This window comes from Leishmania braziliensis, chromosome 17, assembly GCF_000002845.2.
Source record: "Leishmania braziliensis MHOM/BR/75/M2904 complete genome, chromosome 17".
Taxonomy (NCBI): Eukaryota; Euglenozoa; class Kinetoplastea; order Trypanosomatida; family Trypanosomatidae; genus Leishmania; species Leishmania braziliensis.
In genome coordinates this window covers 71,154-91,510 of record NC_009309.2, presented here as the reverse complement: position 1 = coordinate 91,510, position 20,357 = coordinate 71,154, and the positions used below count along the sequence as shown (strand labels likewise).

At 60.4% G+C, this 20,357-nt stretch overlaps 4 protein-coding genes across 4 annotated transcripts; all 4 read left to right on the top strand.

Moving 5' to 3' along the window:
* Positions 1 to 1,701: 1,701 nt before the first annotated feature.
* On the top strand, positions 1,702 to 5,451 carry LBRM_17_0220 (conserved hypothetical protein; the record flags this gene model as incomplete). The annotated part of the gene is made up of 1 exon (XM_001563740.2): positions 1,702 to 5,451. The coding sequence occupies one exon, from the start codon at positions 1,702 to 1,704 to the stop codon at positions 5,449 to 5,451; it is 3,750 nt and encodes a 1,249-aa protein (XP_001563790.1).
* A 2,535-nt stretch (positions 5,452 to 7,986) lies between these two features.
* On the top strand, positions 7,987 to 10,095 carry LBRM_17_0210 (conserved hypothetical protein; the record flags this gene model as incomplete). Its single annotated transcript, XM_001563739.2, has 1 exon — positions 7,987 to 10,095. One exon carries the CDS (start codon positions 7,987 to 7,989, stop codon positions 10,093 to 10,095), a length of 2,109 nt encoding a protein of 702 aa, XP_001563789.1.
* A 3,671-nt stretch (positions 10,096 to 13,766) lies between these two features.
* LBRM_17_0200 (conserved hypothetical protein) lies at positions 13,767 to 15,824 on the top strand (the record flags this gene model as incomplete). Its single annotated transcript, XM_001563738.1, has 1 exon — positions 13,767 to 15,824. The coding sequence occupies one exon, from the start codon at positions 13,767 to 13,769 to the stop codon at positions 15,822 to 15,824; it is 2,058 nt and encodes a 685-aa protein (XP_001563788.1).
* Positions 15,825 to 16,839: 1,015 nt separating this feature from the next.
* On the top strand, positions 16,840 to 19,350 carry LBRM_17_0190 (conserved hypothetical protein; the record flags this gene model as incomplete). The annotated part of the gene is made up of 1 exon (XM_001563737.1): positions 16,840 to 19,350. One exon carries the CDS (start codon positions 16,840 to 16,842, stop codon positions 19,348 to 19,350), a length of 2,511 nt encoding a protein of 836 aa, XP_001563787.1.
* Positions 19,351 to 20,357: the final 1,007 nt, after the last annotated feature.

The window sequence follows — 20,357 nt, the reverse complement described above, 5'->3', positions numbered from 1 at the left end:
CATGAGTGATACACCGTGCGCTTTTTACCCTTTTCCCCACTGAGCTTTGTGCGCTGAGCCTCTTCGCCCCCTACTGCCGCCCGCGCAGCCCGCCTTATCCTTCCTCGCCTCCCATTCTCCCTCTGACGAGGGACGATAGCGTTGCGTTGCGAGCACCGTTGTTCGCAATCGCGAGTGAGAGTTCCATGCGCATCTACTTACTTCGTTACCTCTCTGGCCCATTCCTCTCCTCTACTTTTCTTATCTCTCTGCGCGTTGTTGCTTTACTCACCAAATGTCAGCTACTGCGACTCTTACTTTCTCTTCAGCCCTTGTGCCCCTGTAGTGCTTCACTGCGCATCGTGCGTTCACCTCTCGTTGTATTTTGGCGTGGAGGCGGCGTGAAAGAAAAGACGAAGGCTGGCCGGAAGCCCGAAAAGTGGGGCTCTTGCTGGCACTTCGAGGGGCCTTCACCAAACACCAACACACACCCCTCAACCCCTGCCCCCTCCCCCTCCCCCCATCTCTCTCTCTACTCACCTAGCCTTGGCACCCATTCAACGACAAGCTCGCCTCCACCTTCGCGCAAAGTTTGACCAGGAGAGGGGAAAGTGCTTCCTCTACGCCCCAAAGGAGAGGAGTATTTTGAAAGTAACCGCCACCCCCCTTCCCCTTCCCCCAACGCGACAAGAACAGCACCATCAGCATAACACGAAACGGAAAGCGAAAGGCGGCATCATTTTTCTACCCCCCCCCCCCCCCATACACACACACACGCGCATCTGCATGCGGTTTGCCTCTCCTCCCTCCTTTCCGCGCGCGACACACTCTTTCCCTTTCTCCAGCAGGATCACAGTCACTGAGATACACAAGCGACAAAATACAAGAGGAGCGAAAACGAAGATAAGGTCAGCAGAAGTGTGAGAGCTTGGCTTTTTTTCCCTTTTCTCTTTTCTCCTTGACAACTACTCTTCATTCTGCCTACTGCCTCGTCGGGGTTTCACCTTGGTGGTCTATTTGGTCTATCGATCGCTTTCATCTCGCACCTCTCAGCGTGGCTGTGCACGTGTGCTTGTCTGTGCTGGCGTCTCTGCCTCAGTTTTGCGTTTCCACTCTAGTGCTCCCTTCTCTTCTTTGTTTGTCTCTCCCTCTCTCTCTCTCTTTTGTTTTGTTTTCTGTTATGTATTGCTGTCGCTTCTCTTCTCGTCTTTGCCTTCCCTCTACCCTTTCAGCGCATCTCGTTACGCTCCAGCTATCGACACAACGCCCCATACCCCGGTACGCACCCATCAGTCTGATTTGACCACCGCCCCCCCTTTTTTTTCGTGTGTTTTCTTCAATCCCAAGCCCACGCCTCTCTCAGCACGTCGTTTCACGCGCGCGTTCTTCACCTGTTTCATCGTTGGTAGTGCTCGCCTCTCACTCTTGCTATATGTCTGCCTCTCTCTCTCTCTTAAGGCCTTTTTCCCCTCTTTCACGTCTCGGCTCCTCTTCCTGTTGTATTCGTAGGATTCTGCGGATCCGCTCGGGGCTACTTCTTCTCCTGCTTCTCTACCTACATCCACGCCTCCTCGCAGGTGCCGCCTTCCTCGTCCTTTGCCCACTGGTCCTTCCTATCATCTGTGTACGTTAGTGCCCTCCTTGATCTCGACGGCGTGCACCACCATAGTAAACGGAAATAGAGGGAAGTCGCACAAGTGGGTGGCGCTAGGCGGGGGCGTCATGAGGTCTGAAGACACGAGCACTGCCAATTCTCCTGGCTTAGGTGGCCGCACAAATCTGAGTCGACGTAATGACACCAGGAGCAACAGCAACAGCAGCAGCAGCAGCAGCAGCAGCAGCAGTGGACAACGCAGCTTTCCACACGTGGACAGTGCCTATTACCACGACATTATTAACCCAGCCGCGTCGTCTTCATTTCCAGACGCAGCCTTCACGACAGCTACGGCGGTGGCGGGTAACCGCGCCTTGACCGGAGCGTTTTCGAGTAGCTCAACCATGCACTGCGCCGCGTCGAGCGGGGGCCTTTACAGCTCTGCGGCTGACGCATCCTCGCTACCTCAGCACTTGCCGCCTCGCTGGTTGCGGCAGCCGGGCGCTTTGTCGCCTCCTCGGACTCCGCGACCGCACGACCAACAGCAGCTACGACTAGCTACACCGCAGCCATCGACGCATGCTCATGAAAACACCGAAGCGGCTACTGTTGCGAGCCGTCATGATTGTCTGGAGTCAGCCTCGTCATTGCCTCATGCAGATGGTCGAATCGCTGCAGCCGCTATCGCTACCGCTGTACCTGAGGGGTCGTCGTCTTCACCATATCGCCGGTCACACACGCGGTCCGAGGCGCGCCTATCCCCACCATCTGCTGCCCACCGACGCACCTTTTACTTTCGGCCGGTGCGCACCGCGGAGTCGGTTTGTGTGGCTACGACGGCGTCTTCTTCAGAGTGGGTCCTCCTGAACGTTGGCGGCCGGCTCATCACAACGACTGTCGGAACACTCATGGCGGACCCCGACAGCGTGCTGGCGTCGCTGTGTGCGTGCCTTGTGTCTTCGCCAAGGCGGAGTGACAGCGTTGCCGGAAAGAATAGCGGCTCGCATCGCAGTACAGTTGTCACATCACGGGAGGTCTCGGGACGCTGTGGAGCGGTCGCTGAGACAACGTTTCCTGAGGAGGAGGTGCCCGGGGGTGGAGCTCGGTGCAACTCACCTGGGCGCGACATCTACATTCACACTGCCGACCTCGCTGACAGCCGTGACGCCGACGGCTTGCGCAACAGGTCATCTGAGAGCGGTGGCGCCTCCGCGGCCGGCGCTGCCTCCGTCGGCAGTGTCTGTGCGTCGCCGTCACCGGCTGCTGAGTATGGGCTGTCACGTGTGCCCCAGCATGACGATGGTGGCGTGCAGCACGGTGGCGATCGTTCTTCTCCATTTTCTAGCCTTTACGCCTGCCACCGTCCAACGCACCGCTCGACTACCTCCGCTGCCTCGACATCAACATCTCCACAGTCGCCGCTGAAGCACCTGTCGCCTCAGCAGTCTTTGCGTCCCGCGATGCGCGAATCGCGGCCTGACTACGTGGCCGCCCACACGACGCCGCCAGTTAGTCTGCCAGTGAATATCAGCGTTGGCGAGGGCGGCGACGGCGAGGCGGTAAGTCCGCAACAGACGGCCTCTACCATTCCCCTCGACACGGATGGCGCCAACGCCATCTTGCTTGACCTGGACGCTGACTACTTCCTACCGGTCTTGAACTACCTGAGGCATGGTGCCGTCATCATCCCGCACCAACTCAGCGTGGCCGGCGTGCTGGCGATGGCGGAGTACCTGAACGTGATGGGGCTAGTGCGGGCACTGCGCCGTCCACAGATGCCTCGGCGCGTGATGCTGTTCAGCTGGGGCTCTGGCAGCAACGGAGAGCTGGGGACCCACGCCACACGGGACGAGCCGACGCCGACCATGGCACAAGTGACGCCGTTCGGCGTGCGGGTATGCGAAATAGCGCTGGGGGCAAACTACAGCTGCGCCTTGAGCGACACCGGTAGCATATACACTTTTGGCAGCGGGGAGTGGGGCCAGCTGGGCCTCGGCGGAAGCGGGTGTCCTGTGCGCGGTGGCAGCAGTCCCCCAGGAGGTGGCGGTAGCAACGGTGTCGGTCAGGATGGCGTCGAGGCACCGGTGGAGGTGCTTACCCCACGCCGGATTCCACTGTTTGAGCAGCTGCCGGCGGTGCATGTAGCGGCCGGGTACGCATTCGCCATGGCTATTGTAGGGGGCCACCACGTGTACTTTTGGGGAAACAACAACCATGGCCAAAGCGGCCGCGGACGGAGCCACTTCGACTTGTCGACGAAGAAGGTAGAGGCGCCAGTGCTGGTGGAAACGTTGGAGGGCAAAAACATCATCCAGCTAAGCTGCGGCAGCTTCTTCGCACTGGCTCTGAGCGCGGATGGCTCCCTGTACAGCTGGGGATTGGTCGACTGCGTCGGCCTCGGCACACCGGAGGAGGTGGAGCGACTCTATCACGGTGTGCTCGGGGAGTCCCTTAGCAACGAACGCCGCGCTGTAGTGCTGACGCCGCAGCTGGTGACCGTGAAAGGCAGACGGCGGATCGCTCCCGGTGAGGCAACTGTGACTGTGCCAGAGCGTATTGTGCGCATCCGTGCGGGACAGTGGCACAGTGGCGCCATCAACGAGCACGGAGAGCTCTTCACGTGGGGTGTGGGCTATCAAGGCCGGCTCGGACACGGCTCCAAGTCACCAGCCTACGTGCCGACGCTGGTGCGCGGCGCTCTTGAGGGCCATCGCGTAGTGGACGTGGCTTGTGGCTCTTTCCACACCGTCGCCCTCACCGCTGCCGGTGCCGTCTTCTGCTGGGGTGACAATGCGAGTGGGCAGTGCGGCACCACCGCGGGCAGCCCCGACGCCTTCACAGCGCCGTATCGGGTCGTGGGTCTTGAGTACGTGGCTGGTGGTGTTGCGCGCAGCATCGCTTGCGGCCGGCAACACACCGTCGTAGTGATGGAGGGCCCACAGCCGTGGTGCCCGCAGCCCTGCTGCCGTGTCGACTCTGCTGAGTTTGGGTGCCACTCCCATGCGCAGGTCTACTGCTTTGGCGAGGCAACCCGGACGGCAAACGCAAGCGGTTCGAGTGGTTCTGCTGTGGCCGCGGCTGCTGTAAGTGGTGTGGCGCGTGGCACTGTTTCCTCCGGTCACCTCGGGCTGCCTATGGCTGCCATCAGTGCAAGTGCTCTCCCCACCTCGCCAAGCCATGGTCCCTTTATGACGGGCGGTGCTGCTGCTGTGCTCCCGACTAGCTTGCCGCTACCGTGGACGGGAGGCCATCACCACCCACACTATCAGCTCGTGCCCGGCCTGCAGATTGTCGATGTGCGAGGTGTTGTGAGCGGGCTGCACCACACCTTCGCTTACGTGGAGGAGATTTGTGCTGACGCACCGCGGGTCGTTGACCGCTTCGTGGATGCACCGTCCGCTACAGCACGCGGCTGGGAGCACCGACCGAGCTACACCCCTTGTCTACCACCGCTGCTGCCACTCCAAGGGGCATCGGCAGCGGAGAGTCATGTGAGCCACTCGGCGTTCGCATGGGGACCAAGCAGCAGCAGCGGCAGCGGCGGGGCAACCATCAGCTGGACCCGGTCGTTTGCGCCACCACCACTGGCATCGCAGCGGTTATTGTCCGCGTACCGCGACCCATGGTCAGATGCCCCGATTGAGAGCAGCACGGATAACATCAGCGGCCGCATCACGCCCCTCACCCGGGCCCGCACGATGCACGCGAGGTTGTGGAGCGGCGGCTCCATGGAGGCGCCCTTCCCAGGTGCGGCTTCTCAGCAACAGCACCATTACTTGATGAGTCCCCTTGCGCGTAGGGAAGATGCTGCGTACGTGGAGGTGAGTGGCAGTACCGGTGGTGAAGGGCGACATGGTGGCTCTGCTGGTGCTGTCTGAGTGGGGCCGAGACTACTCGGGGGTTCGACAGCTCCCACCACTCTGTGTGTGTGTGTGTGCGGTGTGTGTGGGGGGGGGAGGGAGGGGGGCGATGTCGGTGCCCCGTCAGGGTTGCAACAAAAGCGGACTTGCCGCAGAAATCCACCGCGCAGTTCTCCCCCCCCACCACCACCACCACCACACCAGGGGCGCCACCCACGTTGAGCGTACAGAAAAGTAGTTGAAGAAAAGGAGTGAAAGCGCCCACGAGTGGGTACTCGCTCGTGGTCCTTGAGGTTTCAGCGCAGCTACGCACGTGTGCGCGTGTGTGTGTGTAGGGGTATATGAATGGGCCTGTTTGGATGTGCTTCGGCAAAGCTTCCACGCGCTCCCTGTACGATTGCCATCTCTGTTCCTGTAGAACATCGCTATCCCACTCTTACGACACCACAGATGCGGGCTTCGTCCGTGTGCTTCTACAAGTGGTCCCTTCCCTTGTTGTGCCGCCACCGCGCCGCTCCACCGCTGTGGGGGTCTCTCCCTCGCTTGCCTTCGCACCTCTGCCTTCTCTCCTCCCTACTCACCATTCATGCCGCTTCCCCACACTGAGCTGTTTCACTTCTCTCCTTTCACTCCGCTGTTCTTCGCTCTTCTTTCGGCCTCCACGCACCGCATTGACATGAGTAAGCACGAGTGCTGACTGCTGAGTCGCTTTTCACCGCTCGCTTGCGTACGCCCTAGCGCTCTCCTTTCCTTGCTTGGCGCTGATGTGCGCACGGCAGCAACGCTCTCGCTCAATTTCTCCAGGGTGCACAAGAACGCCTGTTTGCCCTCAAACACACAAGCACAAAGTACACTCATCCTCTACCGCTTATATCATGATGATAAAGGCGCTCTCGTAGACAGGCGAGTGCCGGCGACGCCCTCTCGCTTCCTTGGACCCCCCTCCCTCAACCCCCCTACCCGTCTCTCCGTCCTACGCTGGCCGGTGAGTGCGCCAGTCGCTGTGGAGGGGCGTATCGTCTCGCGCGTCTGCCTGCTGCCGTCATGTCTGTGTGTATGCGCGCGTTCGTCCGGGCCCCGCGGCGCGACGAGGTCGGCGGGGCGATGGAGCACTCCTTGTCCAGTGGGGGTGCGGCCTGTGCACTACCTGCCAGTGCACCGTCTGGCTTGCATTTTGGCTGCGAATGGCCCCAGCGGCCTTGTGCCCCCCTCTCTCGTTGCTTCCACTGCCCGTGCCTGCAGGGGACGTCCCGCCCCCCTGCCGCCTTCGTGTCCCCGCTCGGTGAGGCGGGGGGCTGGACGGACGTGTGGCACCGCATTCTTGTGAGGGCCCCCGCACCGCCCAGGCGCGTGTGGATGCGCGTGCGCAGGGGACGCGCTCTACTCCTGCCGGGCCGGTCTCAGCGTGAGCGGCCCGGCCGCACGCGCCGCCCAGAGGTCGGATTGGTGGAGGCGAACACGCCGACTCGCCCGTGGCCTCGGTGCAACTCAGTCTTCCCTCTTCCCTCTTCCCTCTCTCCCCCTCCCACAATCTCCCTCACACACGCGCCCTCTCGCGCCGGCAAAGGAGCGGACATATTCATCTGTGCTCAGCACCGCGGCTACAGAGGAGAACAGCGCGCCAGCACACCAGCAAGAGAACCACTCGGTTGGGAAAGCGAGATGTGGCGGAGGAGCCACGCCCCTATCATCACTGTACTGTGGAGGTTATGGGCCCACGCTCTTCCACCTCCTCTGTTTGCTCTTCTGTGGAGAGCGAACCGCCCCCATTTCCTCCCCTCAGCCGTGGATGGACACTCTCAGCTTTTCGGTGTTGTTGTTGTTGTCTTTCGCATTTTTGTCGCCTTCCCGCTCACTCCCTTCTCACCCCACATTCATCTTGGGCGGTGAATACCCAAGGCGGGCCTCTTTCTCCTCCTCCTCCTCCCCGTGCACCCCGCTGCATCGCACCTGCACCCGTTATCCAGAGCGCATCGCTCGAAGACACGCGGACGTATGCGACCACGCGCGTGCGCTCTTCTGAGTTGTCGTTTTTTGTGGCCTACTGCCTAGTGGGACGCGTACGCTCCTTTACCCACGCGCGTACAACCGGGTGATGTACACACCCACCCACCTACACAAACACCAGAGAGGAGGGAGACGGAGAGCGAGAGAGTACACGAACAAGAAAAAACAGACAAGCAAACAAGGCGCATCCTCGAAGGGTGTGAGGCGCGCGTGTGTGTCGGTGTGCGTGTGCGCACGCGCTTTTGCGCTTTGCTTTTCCCTGACGTCTTACCCCCCTCCCCCACCTTTCCTCGAGCTCTCCATCTTAATCCATTTCACTTCCCTTTTCATTTTCCCTGCCTTCCTCGATTTCAGCCCATCTCCTACCCCACCCCCCACCCCTCCATGCACTCACGCAGGCGAGAGTCCACACGGTGACATCTCGGCTCCACTCCGTCTCCCCTTCCCTCGTTCCCATCGTTCTGCCCTCTTGTTTGCGATTTCTCATCACCCGCCTCCCTTCCACTCCCACCTACCCCTCATCGTTTTAGCACTTAACTGCGGCAGATGGGGTGTCTGGTGAGCAACACCGTGGTGGGTAGGCCCACATCGTCGTCGATTCCCTCCTCCCCAAAGGCGAGCTTTCACAACAGCCTTCTTGGAGGGCCAGGAGCCATGCCCGGGAGTCGCACCGGCGGCAGCAGGGAGCCCTGTGGGCCATTGATAACGGCGAACGGACCCTCTCCTCGTAGCAACCCAGGCGGCTCTGTCAGCATGGGCAAGTGTGATTGGACGAGTAGCAGCGAAGAGGGTCGCAGGCGAGGTGTCGAGAATAGAGCAACGCCGCCGCTTCTGCGTATTTCTCCGCAGGGCATGAAAGTGACACCGACCTTGAATGTGGCCGATGCGCCCAACCCATTCACGCCGATGGTGGCAGCGAAGCCGAGCAAGACAGTTTCTAGTTCGGTAAGTGTGCCACGGAGTCCATGTCTGCAGCTGACCACAAGCCCCGCTGACGGCGCTTTGCCTTCTGCGGCGACGAGGCGCCTGAGGGAAGCCGGGCACCGTTTGGAGTCCTCGAGAACGTCTTCCACGGTCTCAGCGTCGGAGGCTCCCCACAACATGCACCTCGCGCAGCCACCACTACCGCCACATTATCCGAGGGGGTCCTTGACCGGCTTAGCAGATCTGCATTACACACGTGAGTCTATGCTGTCCGACATCTCCGACCATCTCAGCACCATGAGCACGCTGGCCCACAGCGCGGATTGCAACTCAAGTTGCGGCAGCCCCTATGAGGACCGAAACGGCACCATCAACCCCTTCTTCCGCAGTGATGTGGGCCTGGAGGCGAGGCGGCAACAGACCCCACTGGGCATCGAAGAAGACCTCTTCGTTTACGACGACATCATCATCTCGAAGGACGAGGCGCGCACCAAGCACTGGCGCCTGGCTGGTCGAAAGCCCCTGCTTGCCAACATGGAACCAGACAACGACAGTGGGGCAAGTGGGGCTGGTAAGAACTTCTTTTCCTTCAACGACTTCGACGTGTGCGTGGACGAGGTGGACGTCATGCCGATGTGCGCGGTTTCTGCAGAGGCTGTGGCGGCATTGCAGCAGGAGGCGCTTCCGGAGACCCCAAACAAGAGGTTTAAATCCATGACGGTTATGATCACGGCAGCCAAGCAACCGAACACTGTAGCGCACTTCTTAGCCCAGTCCCGCTCCAAGGAGCCCAAGGCGAATCGGCCATTACGCAGCTTTCAGACAAGTGCGCACATAGGGCATGCAACGCGTGTCAAGTGCATCGCTCTCTCGCCGACCGAGATGGATTTTGCCAGCTGCAGCAACGAAGACGCTTCCATCACACTGAACAACTTCGGCCTCGGCAGCGAGGTGGGCATCTTCACGGGCCATCAGGACACCATCATCAACGCGACCTTCTCACCGGACGGCAAGTACCTCGCCACGGCCAGCAAAGACAAGGCGATGATTTTGTGGGATGTGATGACAACGAAGAGGCTGTTAACCTTTGCGCATCCCAAGGTGGTGATCTGCTGCTGCTTTAGCCCAGATAGCAAATACCTCGTGAGCGGCTGCCAAGACCGCGTGTGCCGTCTCTGGGACACAAAGCGAGGACGGGAGTGGCTGAGGTACGCGGAGCACAAGGGTATCATCATCGCCATAGCGTTCAGTCCAGACGGCCACTATATATGTAGCGCATCGGCGGACAAGTCGCTGAGGGTATGGTCGGCCACGACCGCAAAGACGCGGTTCCATCTACTTGGCCACGGCGGCATGATCCTATCGTGTAGCTACACCTCCGATGGTCGAAGCATTATCAGCAATGATGAGTTGCTCTTGCGGGTGTGGTCTGCCGAAGACGGGAGCTGCAAGTTGTCTGTCTCGCCGGGTGACATCGCCGGCTCCGTGCGACCAAGCAACCGAGCGCCGAGGGTGGGATGGACGCTGTCCAGCGCTGCCCCGGGCCCCTTTACGCGGCTCATGCTTGTCGCCTGCAGCAACCGCTTTGTCTACATCCTCGACATGGAGACCGGACGCGAGGTGGCGAGCGTCTTCTGCAAAGCCCCTGTATATTGCCTGGCGGCAGGCGGCTACGAGAAGATGGCCTGCGGCGATAGCTTTGGTAATATCTACATGCTTCACTTGATGTAAAGCGTTAGCTCCAACGGAAAAGGGAGAGAGAACGAGTGGGTAGAGGGCCATTCCGTGTGCTGTGCCGCCGCTTCGAGTGCGTTTTATTTTTCGTTGGAAGGATGTGTAGGCGTGCATGTATGGTCACGAGAGTGAGGAGGAGCTGGCGCCTTTGCTCTCGTACCCCGCCTGTGTATCTAAGCACTCACCTACATCCCATCGACCGAGGCCGATACTTGAACTGATGTTTACCTGTTACCCTTCTGCGTGTCCACTGGCACGCTCACGACTGTCACTGTGATGTACACTACTACTATTCCGTTGTGAATGAGCTGTGCTCTCGCCGTCTCACTTGCCGGTGTGCTTCTTTGTTTGCCCAGTGCAGCTTCACGTCTATTCCCCTCTCTATTCTTTTTGGGGTTTGCCAGCGCGCTGCTCTTCCTTTTCCCTCCTCGGAGAAGTTGGCAAGTGCGCGTAGGGAGGGTGCGTATGCTCGCGCACGTGCCAACTCGCGTATGTGTTTGCCTTCGAAAATACTTGAACCCTCTTTATATATATATCGTCCCCTCTCTCTTCTTCTTCGAATCCCGCAGATGCCCGGGGGACACCAACTCCCGTGCGCGGTGTCCCCCGGGCCCACGCCCCCACTCTCTGTGGGGAGAAGCCAAGCCGCTGCAGCCCCCTCGGGTGGTGAGCGGAGGTCAAGCACCTACGACGTGAGCTGAGCGAGGGCGATGTGTTGCTGCGGATGTCGGCGGTCCGGTCCTGGACGGCGTGGCGTTGGAGCGACCTGCGGCCGTGCGCACGCTTGCACCACCCATGTGATGGGCAGCGTGCCAGCGCGACTCGAGCCCATCTCGCCCGCCTCCCGCTGCCTGCTGGTGTGGGGAGCCTGCGCCCCTCCGAGAGAGGCCCCCTGGTGGCGACCGGCGCACTGTGGGAGCGGCGACGGCGAGGCGCGTCCTGCGGGGCGGGGCGGGTGGATGGCGTTTGGGGGAGGGGCCGTGCTCCGATGGCTGGGTTGGCACACTGCCGTGCCGCGTGACCGTGGCTGCTTCGCGCCGCGCGATGGCCCTGTGGCGTCTGACTGCTGTGGGATGGCAGGGCACGGCGGTGTGGAAGACAACACGTGCGTAGGTGCTTGCTCTCTGGTGGTTGTCCCACACTGTCTTGTCCCGCTTGTTCTCTTCTGTGGCGCCTTGTTGGCCCATTTTTTCACCAGCAACGTTTTCTTCTGTGCCTCTGTCTATCCCTCGCTTTCCCCTCCTCCTCCTCCTCTAGCATCCATTCCTCTCGACGCATGGATTCCCAAGAGGTGAGGGGTGCGCAGCGCGCGTGCGTGTGTGTGCGTGTGTGCGTGTGTGTGTGTGTGTGTGTGTGGGCGTGTATGTGGGAAACACGCGGATGAGGGGGGAGGGGGACTTGGCTGCTCGATGTTGGTTATGCGGAGGAGAAGAGGGAACGCGCTTTATCGCTTATGAGCGCACCGCCTCTGTTGGCGTGTCTTTTAGTTCGTTAGGGAAGATGAAAGGACAGCTGGTGGAGGAGGGACAGATGAGCGGTGAAAAACACTCATTCATGCGCGTACGTTAGGCCCTCGAGCACCATGGTGCGTCATTCCTTTCCATTGGTCGTGAAGCAACGCGTCGTTGCTGCTCTCCCTCTCTGCGTATATGTGGACGAGTGTGTCTGACTCCCTTTCTTTTTCGCTTTTCCGACTCCTCACTCATCGGTAGCAGCAGAAGCCGCCCCGCGGAAGTGCGAATGAGCAGAGCCACCACAACCTTCACGCTTGTCATCGACGCGCAGGCGCCGTTTTGGTCTCTTCACTGTTCCCCTTTTCTCCACTTTCCAAGCCCTCTTTGCGCGTCTTCTCTTTCATGTGCAGTCGTGTAGAGGCTGCAGGGGCGTTGCCTACGGTATTTTTCTCTCACCTGCGCCTCTCGCACTCCTCTATCCCCGTGCCCACCAAATAACCTCCTTATTTTCCGTTGGCAGGCCCCCCTCCCCCGACACACCGTCTTCTATACAGAGGTCATTCTCTACTCCCCTCCCCTCCCCTCTCTCCGTCACGTGCTTTGGGTGCGCGCTGAAGAGAGAGAATCAGGTGCTGTTCTTCTCACCGCTTTCACTCGGCCTCCTCTCTCCTCCGCCGCGCCTTTCGCCCTCGTGTGGGGGATTCGGTGGCGTGTGCGCGTGCGATGGGTACATCTGCTCTTTCGCCTGCCTTTTTTTATTCTTTTACGCGCGCGCACACACACACAGACAGGCGTGCGTCTTTCATCACTCTCCTCCTCGTCGCGTGTTTCCCACCCTCCTCTACCCCCCCTCCCTTCCTCCCTCGGACGACTCTTCTGTCCTCAGTGAGGCGCATACCCCCCCCCCCTCCCACCCACACCACGCACAGCGGTCATCTTCATTTTGTGTTTCATCTTTCTTCTTCTGCAGTTGCTATACTGGTGGATTTCCTGCCTTCCGCAGCGCCACTGAGGATGCCGTACCCGGTGGCCGATCGAATCCTTGTTTACGGACGTGTGCGGCCACCTGCCTCCCCCGACACACCACTGTGGGTCACCGTGGACAAGAGTAACACAACAGTGCACTGCGGCAGCGTAGAAGAGGTGTCGCCGAAGGCAGGCACGACTTCGCTACGGCGGTCGTCGCGTACAGAGCACGTGACCAAGCCGCCAAGTTTCATCCTTGACGGCGTCGTCGACGCCCACGACGACGCCGCGCACGCTTTCTTCGACATGACTGTTCGTTCTTGCGTGGTAGACTCTGTGCTGAAGGGGACGAGTGCCACAGTTCTGTGCTGCGGCGAGAAAGGCACTGGCAAGACCACCACCATGTTTGGCGATGTGGCGGTGCCTGGGCTGTGCCAGCGCCTACTTGCCTCGCTTTTTGCAGCGGTGACGGCACAGCGCGAGTCCTCAACGCCCATGTCTCGCTCAGCGGTGGCGATGACAATACCCACCACGTTGGACTTCACGTCTGTGTCCTTGAGTGGAGCACAGGAGGAGGAGGAGGAGGCGCGACGTGATTGTCGTACGCGGTACTCGATCGAGCTCTCCTGCCTTGCGCTCTGCGGAGAGCACGTGGTGGACCTGCTCGCCGAGGCAGCGCGCGACACATCCTCAGTCGGGGCGTCGGTATCGCAGCGGGCCGTGGCACCCTCCCCATCGATTCCCTCGTCGCCATCGTTTTCTGCGAGGCCCACCATCGCCATGGATCGAGGCAAAGTCGTCGTGCGCAACGTGTCAAAGGTGACGTGCCGCAGCGCTGCAGATGCCTTCGCGTTGATCGACCGAAGCCGCCGTGCGCAGTCTTCCGCAGCGTCACCTTGGGTTGCAGGGCACGTTGTTGTCATGCTGGACTGCACCTGTGAAGAAGGAGAGGAGGGGAGTGCAACGCACCACCTCGTGCGCAGGGCCCAGCTTTATCTCGTCGACCTGGCAGCCGCGGAGCGTCCGCAGCGCAGTAGCCTAAAGTCACAGCTGCTGCCTCCGTTCACATCGTCCTCAACGCTGCCTGCTGATCGTGCCATCACACCGCCCAGAGGCCGCGGCGGGGATGCGGCGATCCGGCATTCACTTGCGATACTGAAGGAGGTCATCACGAGACTCTCGTCTTCGTCGACCACAGTCGACGATACACCGCCTACGCTAGCTTCATACAAGCGGAGCAAGCTGACAATGCTGCTCAAAGGCCACCTTGGTGGCGGCTGCCGCACCCTCGTCATTGCGCATGTCCGGCCGGAGGAGGCGTACAAGAGAGACACGCTCGCCACGTTGCAGCTGGCGCGGCGACTTTTGTGTGTGCCAGAGCAGCTGGCCTCTCGGGTCGCCGAGGACCCCTTTGTTCGGTTACGCCAGCTACAGCGACAGGTAATGAGGCTTCAGGCTGAGCTGCGACTGCAGATGGAGCTGAAGGCGCACACAGCAAGTAATGCACCAGCACTGGCCACCACTGCCCCACCCGATGATGCGTCAACAGACAGCAACGCGAACGTCGCGAAGAAGCGCACTGGAGCTGCCTCGGCCAAGGGTACGCAGCAGGGGTCGTTGAAATCCTCCACTGGACGCGTCACTCAGCGATGTACCTTGCCGCTGCAAACACCTGGTAACGCGGCGGACGATTTCCATCCACTGCTGCGCTGCACCGCCTTGTCATCGGCTACGCCGGCCTCTGCTGCCTTGACCACAGGCGTGATGAACTTTGTTGCCGGACGCGTTTCGGTGCTCCCAGTCACCACCGTGCTGGAGATGCACACCTGCTTCGAGCTGCTGCGCCAGTGTGTGGCAGAGAAGGACATTCAGCTTAGCGCCGCACTCGCAGACTTGCGGGCAGCAGAAGCTGCCGCAGCGGCTGCATTCACGGCCGTAGGGGCGAGCGGCACGCGCAGGTCCGTTTCAGAGCGCTGTTCAGGAAAATCCTTCGGGGGTGACCGATTCATCGCCAACGGAGGGATCGGGCGACGCAGAATGTTCTCGATGCGGAGCAGTGCAGACTCGATGAAGGACACCCCCACTGCGGAGGGAAAATGTCGCCCCTCTGTGGACTTGGCGCTGCCGACAGCGACAGTGCAGCTGCCCAGCTTGAACTCTTTGCACACGAAGCTCTTGCGGGAGCCAAGTCCGAGCGCGCTGGCACCTGTTGACGGCAAAGTTGGAAGGGGGTACGGCAGCGCTCCATCGGCTGCCGGGTTATCTCAAGACGTGACTCAGGAGGCAGTCCTGCCTTTCTCATTGCCAGGGCTGTTAGCACCTCCGCCGATGTGGCACAGCGCTGTTGACGCAACAGTCAACGCCCTGCCTGCTGCTGCGCCGCAGTTGGGGAATGGACGGATCATGTCCCCGGCCAACGAGGCCTTCTTTACTTCTGCACAGAATGAGGTGCCTTCGTCGTCCCTTCGCGGTTCGCGGGTAGTCTCGAGTGCGCCGGTATCGCGGGTCGGCCGTTCGTCGGCACCGAATAGTATTGAAAGCATCTCGCGACAAGTTTCCACCGCACAACAGCCGTCAACGCAGCGGGGACGGGCCCTAGCTGACGCACTGGCGCCATCTTTCTCGATCGCTGCGCACTCCACAATGCAGGTACCGCGACCACACTCAGCAACGCCGGCCTTAGTAGCCCATTCAGTGCCGCCGGCGAGCCCACGCGAGTCTTCCGCGTTCCATGTCTACACGACCCAGACAGCGGAGGGAGTGAAGCAGGTAGAGCACGTGCGGATGGAAAAGGAGGCATTGGCCAGCCTACGACTGCGTCTAGTGGCACTGGGAACGGGCGATAGCAGTCACACCAGCACAGCCCTAGCAGATGAGTGCCGCTACCACGAGAGTCAGCTCACTCGCCGTCGTGAGGCGCTACTGCGTAGCTTTGAGTCGTGGCATCGAGCTCGTGCAGTTGCCGAGGACAACGCCACTTCTGTAGCGAAGCCATTGAGGAATCCTGCAGGGAATTCAACGAGACTGACGCTTGACACCATGCGGCAACGACTGCGGCGACCTGCCCCTGCTGGACATACAGGGGGTGGTGTCAATGGTGGCAGTGTGGGTAAACTCCGCGGTGGCACCACCAACGGCGTCGAAGGTAGTGCCAACTACGGCAGCTGGAGTGCCCTTGTGCCGGTTCTGAGTGCGGCCGCCTCTTTCTCTCCCTTCACGAAGAACGAGCCGGCCGACGAGGTTGGAGTGCTAGCTGTGCCACCCGAGACCTTCAGCGCTGCCGGTGCCCCATCCACCGCTTACTAGTTCGTGTGACCGCGGTACGTTGTTCGCCTCTGTTTTTTGGCGCGAGATGCAACGCGCGTCTGCCGCACTGAGTGGTGTTTCTCATTGCGTGGTATTGTGCCATGGCGAGTCGAGGCCTCCCTTTTTTCCTTTGCTCATCAGCTTCCACATGTACAGTACCTCTACCCCCTCCCCCTAGACACCCACGCAACGCAAGCGTGTAAGAGAGCGGGCGTGAAAGGGGGAGAGGGGCGGAGGAGGCGGATGTCTGGTGGATGGAGAGTGACGATGACGCACCGACACGCATCCACAAAAGGCCCACGCGCAGAGGGAGAGGGTGGGATGGTGGGGGAGGCTAAAACGTCTTCTGCTGTTCTTTTCCCTCCTTTTCGCATTTGTTTCGTGTCTCCCACGCCCTCACCCATTCCGCTGCCGTTCCTCCTCTCTGTGTGATTGCCGCCCCATTGCTTCTCTTCGTTCTTCGCCCTTCAACCTCGTTCACAGGCCTGTACAGGCACCCTCTTCGCTGCTTGCACGACTGGTGTTATGCCCGTGTGCGAGCGAGAGGGACGGCAGTAGATGGGGCGTGTGCTGGAGGATGAGCGTGGGGGCAAGGAGGGACGTTTGGGTGCAGGTGTGCAGCAGGCACGCTTCTCATGTTTTCCTTTTTTTTTTTACCCCCGCAGCACCGCTATACGCGCCTGTGCCCGCTTCCTCTGTATGTGTATTTTTCACACCTATTGGGTCAACCCCCCCCCCCTCTCTCTCTTCAACCCCCCCCCTCTCTCTTCTACCGTGTCTCCTCAACCTTCTGATTTCCCCCCCCCCTCTCTCTCTGGAACCAAAGTAGAGCTACTGAGGCAGGAAAGACCCTCGCACCGAGAAATGGCTTCAGCGAGTGCTTCGGTGTTCTCCAGCAGCAAGCTCGAGCTGAGGGGGAGTGACTCAGCTGCTGCTGCTGCTGCTGCGGATTACCTAGTCCCTCCTGCTACTTGGAGAATACTGCTACGAAAAGTAGATGAAATCGTTGGTGGTCATGGACTCAGACACGGCGAGTTACAGCTGCCCGCATGAGGCGGCTAGTCTGCTTGTCTTTCTCCTCCTGTTTGTCTGTGCGTTCCAACACCTGGTCCACGTCTCATGTACTTCATCCAACAATCTCTTCCCTTCCTATACCGTCCCCCCTCTCTCTCTCTCTCACCCCTCTCCCCCCTTACTAAACCGCCTCTCTCCAACGCACACCTTTCGTTTCCCTTTAGTTTTCTTTCCTGTCAGCCGTGCAGGTACGACTTGCAGACGCGCAGGGGCGATCGGTGGACAATCGAATCTCTTTGTCGACTCCTCCCTTTGTATCCATCTTCTACCCCCTTTCCTTCACCCCCTGTACACCCCACCCACCCCTCCTCTCGCCGCGATGGACGTCATACCGCTGGTGGCACAGGAGGTTGTCTCGCGCTATCACAAGCAGGCAGGAGACCGTCCCATGAGCTCCGCTATCACGCTCGACCTTGCAGCGTTGCTGACGCGTCTCTGGCTGCTGAAGGAGCGTGACCGACTTGACAGCGCTGGCGATGTGGCGGCGAGCATCCCTCATATTGAAGCCTTGGCGGACGACATGCTTGATTATCTTCTTCATCGCTGCAGCCTCCCTAGCCTCGCCACGCTGTCCTTGCAGGTCCGCTGCGACACGCTGTGCATGTCGCGCAAAGTGCAACAACACAAAGCAGAGGTGAAGAAGGAGGCTATTCGAGTGCAACTGGAGGGGGCGCTGATGTCTATGGAGCCTGAGATGGCGAGTGCTGAGCAAGTCTGGGGATCCCTCGCGGTCTGCTTTGCGCACTACTACAGCGACCTCGGACCTGTGGCATCAGCCACGGTGAAGGCGGATAGCGGCAGCAGCGGCACGGCACACAACGAGACCCTCTCCGCCGTCAGCTCAGTTCTTCCTCGTGCACAGGTGGCGGCATTCCTGCGTCAGGACCGTGTGGAGCAGACGTGCCAGCTGCGGCAGCTTCGCCGCATCACGTGGGGACTACGGCTCTATCAGAAGGAGATGGGTCGCAGCGCCGGCATGGACTTAATGTCGCTATCCACGTCTGTGGACACACCACTGGCGGAGCTAGAGGTGAAGTCGGCGGAGGCGGTGGCTGAGCTGGAGCCACGTGTAAACCTAACACGTGCGCTGCTGGTGTCTTCGACCTGTCCACTGGATGCCGTGGCTCATCAGCGGCTCAAGGAGGAGTACCACCACATTCTTCTGGTCCAGCACGTTCTCCGGCATGTGCAATGCGGACTCCAGCACCTCCGCGAGTCCATGAACAACCGCGTCATGCAGCCATACGCGTTACTTTTGGCGGAGCTGCGGCAGCTGTTGATGCCGACGAGCAAAGTGGCCTCAGCTGCAGTGTCCTCGTCCGCTAATGCCTCCGCCTTCGATTCTTCACCGACCGCCGTCGCCGCCGCCGCACCTGGAGAGGCGGCTCCAAAGAAGGTGGTGTTTCCCCGGTTCATGGAGCTGGCAGACGCGTATGAGGCGGGTATGCGCTGCGCCGACGAACTTCCGCTCTGGGCAGCGTTACTGCGTGCTGCAACAGAGTCCGCTTCTGGGTACGCCTCGACACTGCCCAGAGTCGCTGCAGAGGACGCGCTCGCCCTCGCGGAGGCTGCACCGGCACCCCCTGTCACCTCTGCGAGTGCCCTTGCTGCTGAGGTCACTGCCCTGCTTGACTCCGACACAACGCGCCAGCGACTTCCCTCTGGCGTTCACGCGCGCTACCGCGCCGACCTCCCGCTACACACAGTCGACCCCACCGTGGCGCGGGTTTACCCTGAGTCGCTCTGCGGGATGCGAGGCTACTGCCCCGTTCAATTTCTCGACGGGCGTCCAACCTCTGGACTTCTGCTGCCTGGCCAAGCACCGTCACAATCTTCATCATCCTCACCGTCAAGGACGTCACTCGGATGTGTGGAGGTGAGCGGTAGTACCAGTCCTGCTGCCATGCCGCGCCCACTCTACTTCATCTTTGCCGACGCAGCTGCAATGCGCACCTTTGCGGCTGATCCGTGGCGGTACGTGGAGGGGTGCTTGCACGTCTTCCACGCTGCCGATCCGTGCCTGAGTCTCGTGATGGGGCGGGCTGGAGATCTGCCGCGCGAGCTGTACTTGGAGGGGTCGCGGGTGGTGGAGCGGCTGACGACTGATGTGGAAAACGCACAGCACGCGCAGGGGCACAGGCAAGACTGCGGTACCCAGACAGGACAGATCGACGCCTACATTGACCACAGCTACTTCTGGAATGAGTGGGACCTCCGCCGACACGCACTGAAGCTGGCCAACCTCATGCGGATGCGGACGCACTCTTCGCAGACCGCCGCGTCGCACTTCCGCCGTGAGGCAGCGATGCAGGCGGACCCTCACAAAGACTCCGCGACTCAGACGCTGCACGACGCGGCAACGCAGCCGCCGCATGTGGTGCACTATCTGAAGGGGCTGCGTGGCACGGATACCTCGGCGGTCGAACAGGTGCGCAAGGTCGTCGAGCACTGAGGTAGCCGCGATGGTTTGCTTGTGTAATGGCTGTGCGTGTGGGGCTGTTTTCGATGAAAGAGGCGAGTCTCCATGCGTTCATCCTTGGCAGCCGAATACTGCATGCGCAGTCCACCGCCTTTCACTCTTCCTGTTGTCTCTCTCTCTCTCTTTATGCTCCCCGTCCTCCCGCCCACCCCCACATCCACACTCCCACACTCTCCCTTACTCCCTCCCACCATCCCGCTTGGCGTGTGTGCGTTGCTGCTCCCATTCTCGTAAGGGTATGCCCTGGCGCAGTGGGTGGGCGTTCGTGTTCGTTTGTGTTGTTGCTGTTTTTCGTCCGCGTATCGAATCCGTGTGCGCCTCACTTTTTACTCGTGCGCTGCTTTCTTCTTCCCCCCGTTCTTGTACTGTTGTTGGTCGCTTGGACATCGCAGGATTTTCTCACTTCCCTCAGCCACGCTCCGGCGGTCAGGCTGAGCTCAAACGTGTGTGTGTGCGCCCTTTTCAGTCGCGATGTATGCACATTTATGGGTGCTGCTGGCACGTATGTACGCATGTAAATTAGCCCCTCTCCCCCCTCCTCCCCTCCCCCCAAAAAAGAAAAGTAGTTGGTGATTTGGCGTGTGTATGGGGAGGCGGTGGGAGGCAAAGCAGACAGGGGTCACTCCCCCTCTTTTATGTCGCTCGTTCTCTTTCTCTGTGTCATGAGCACACAGCTTTCTGTGCTCATGTGCATATTGTGTGTGTGTGTGTGTGTGTTCTTCGCCTCGGCCGTCTGTTCGTTTTCCTGTAGTCCCTACTCTTCCCCCCCCACCGTGCCTCGTCATCTTTCCACCGCGCTTGCAGAATGCATTTCTGTGCTCTAATGCGGGTTGGTGATGTCGCTGCACTTTATCGGCTGGGCGGACGAAGAAAGGCCAAAGGGCCGGAAAGAGACTTCCATTTCGGTGTGCTCACCCTTCTCGTGAGGAATAAGACCCACGAAGCTGGCATGGGTGGAGTGAGCATGGAGAAGATTGCGG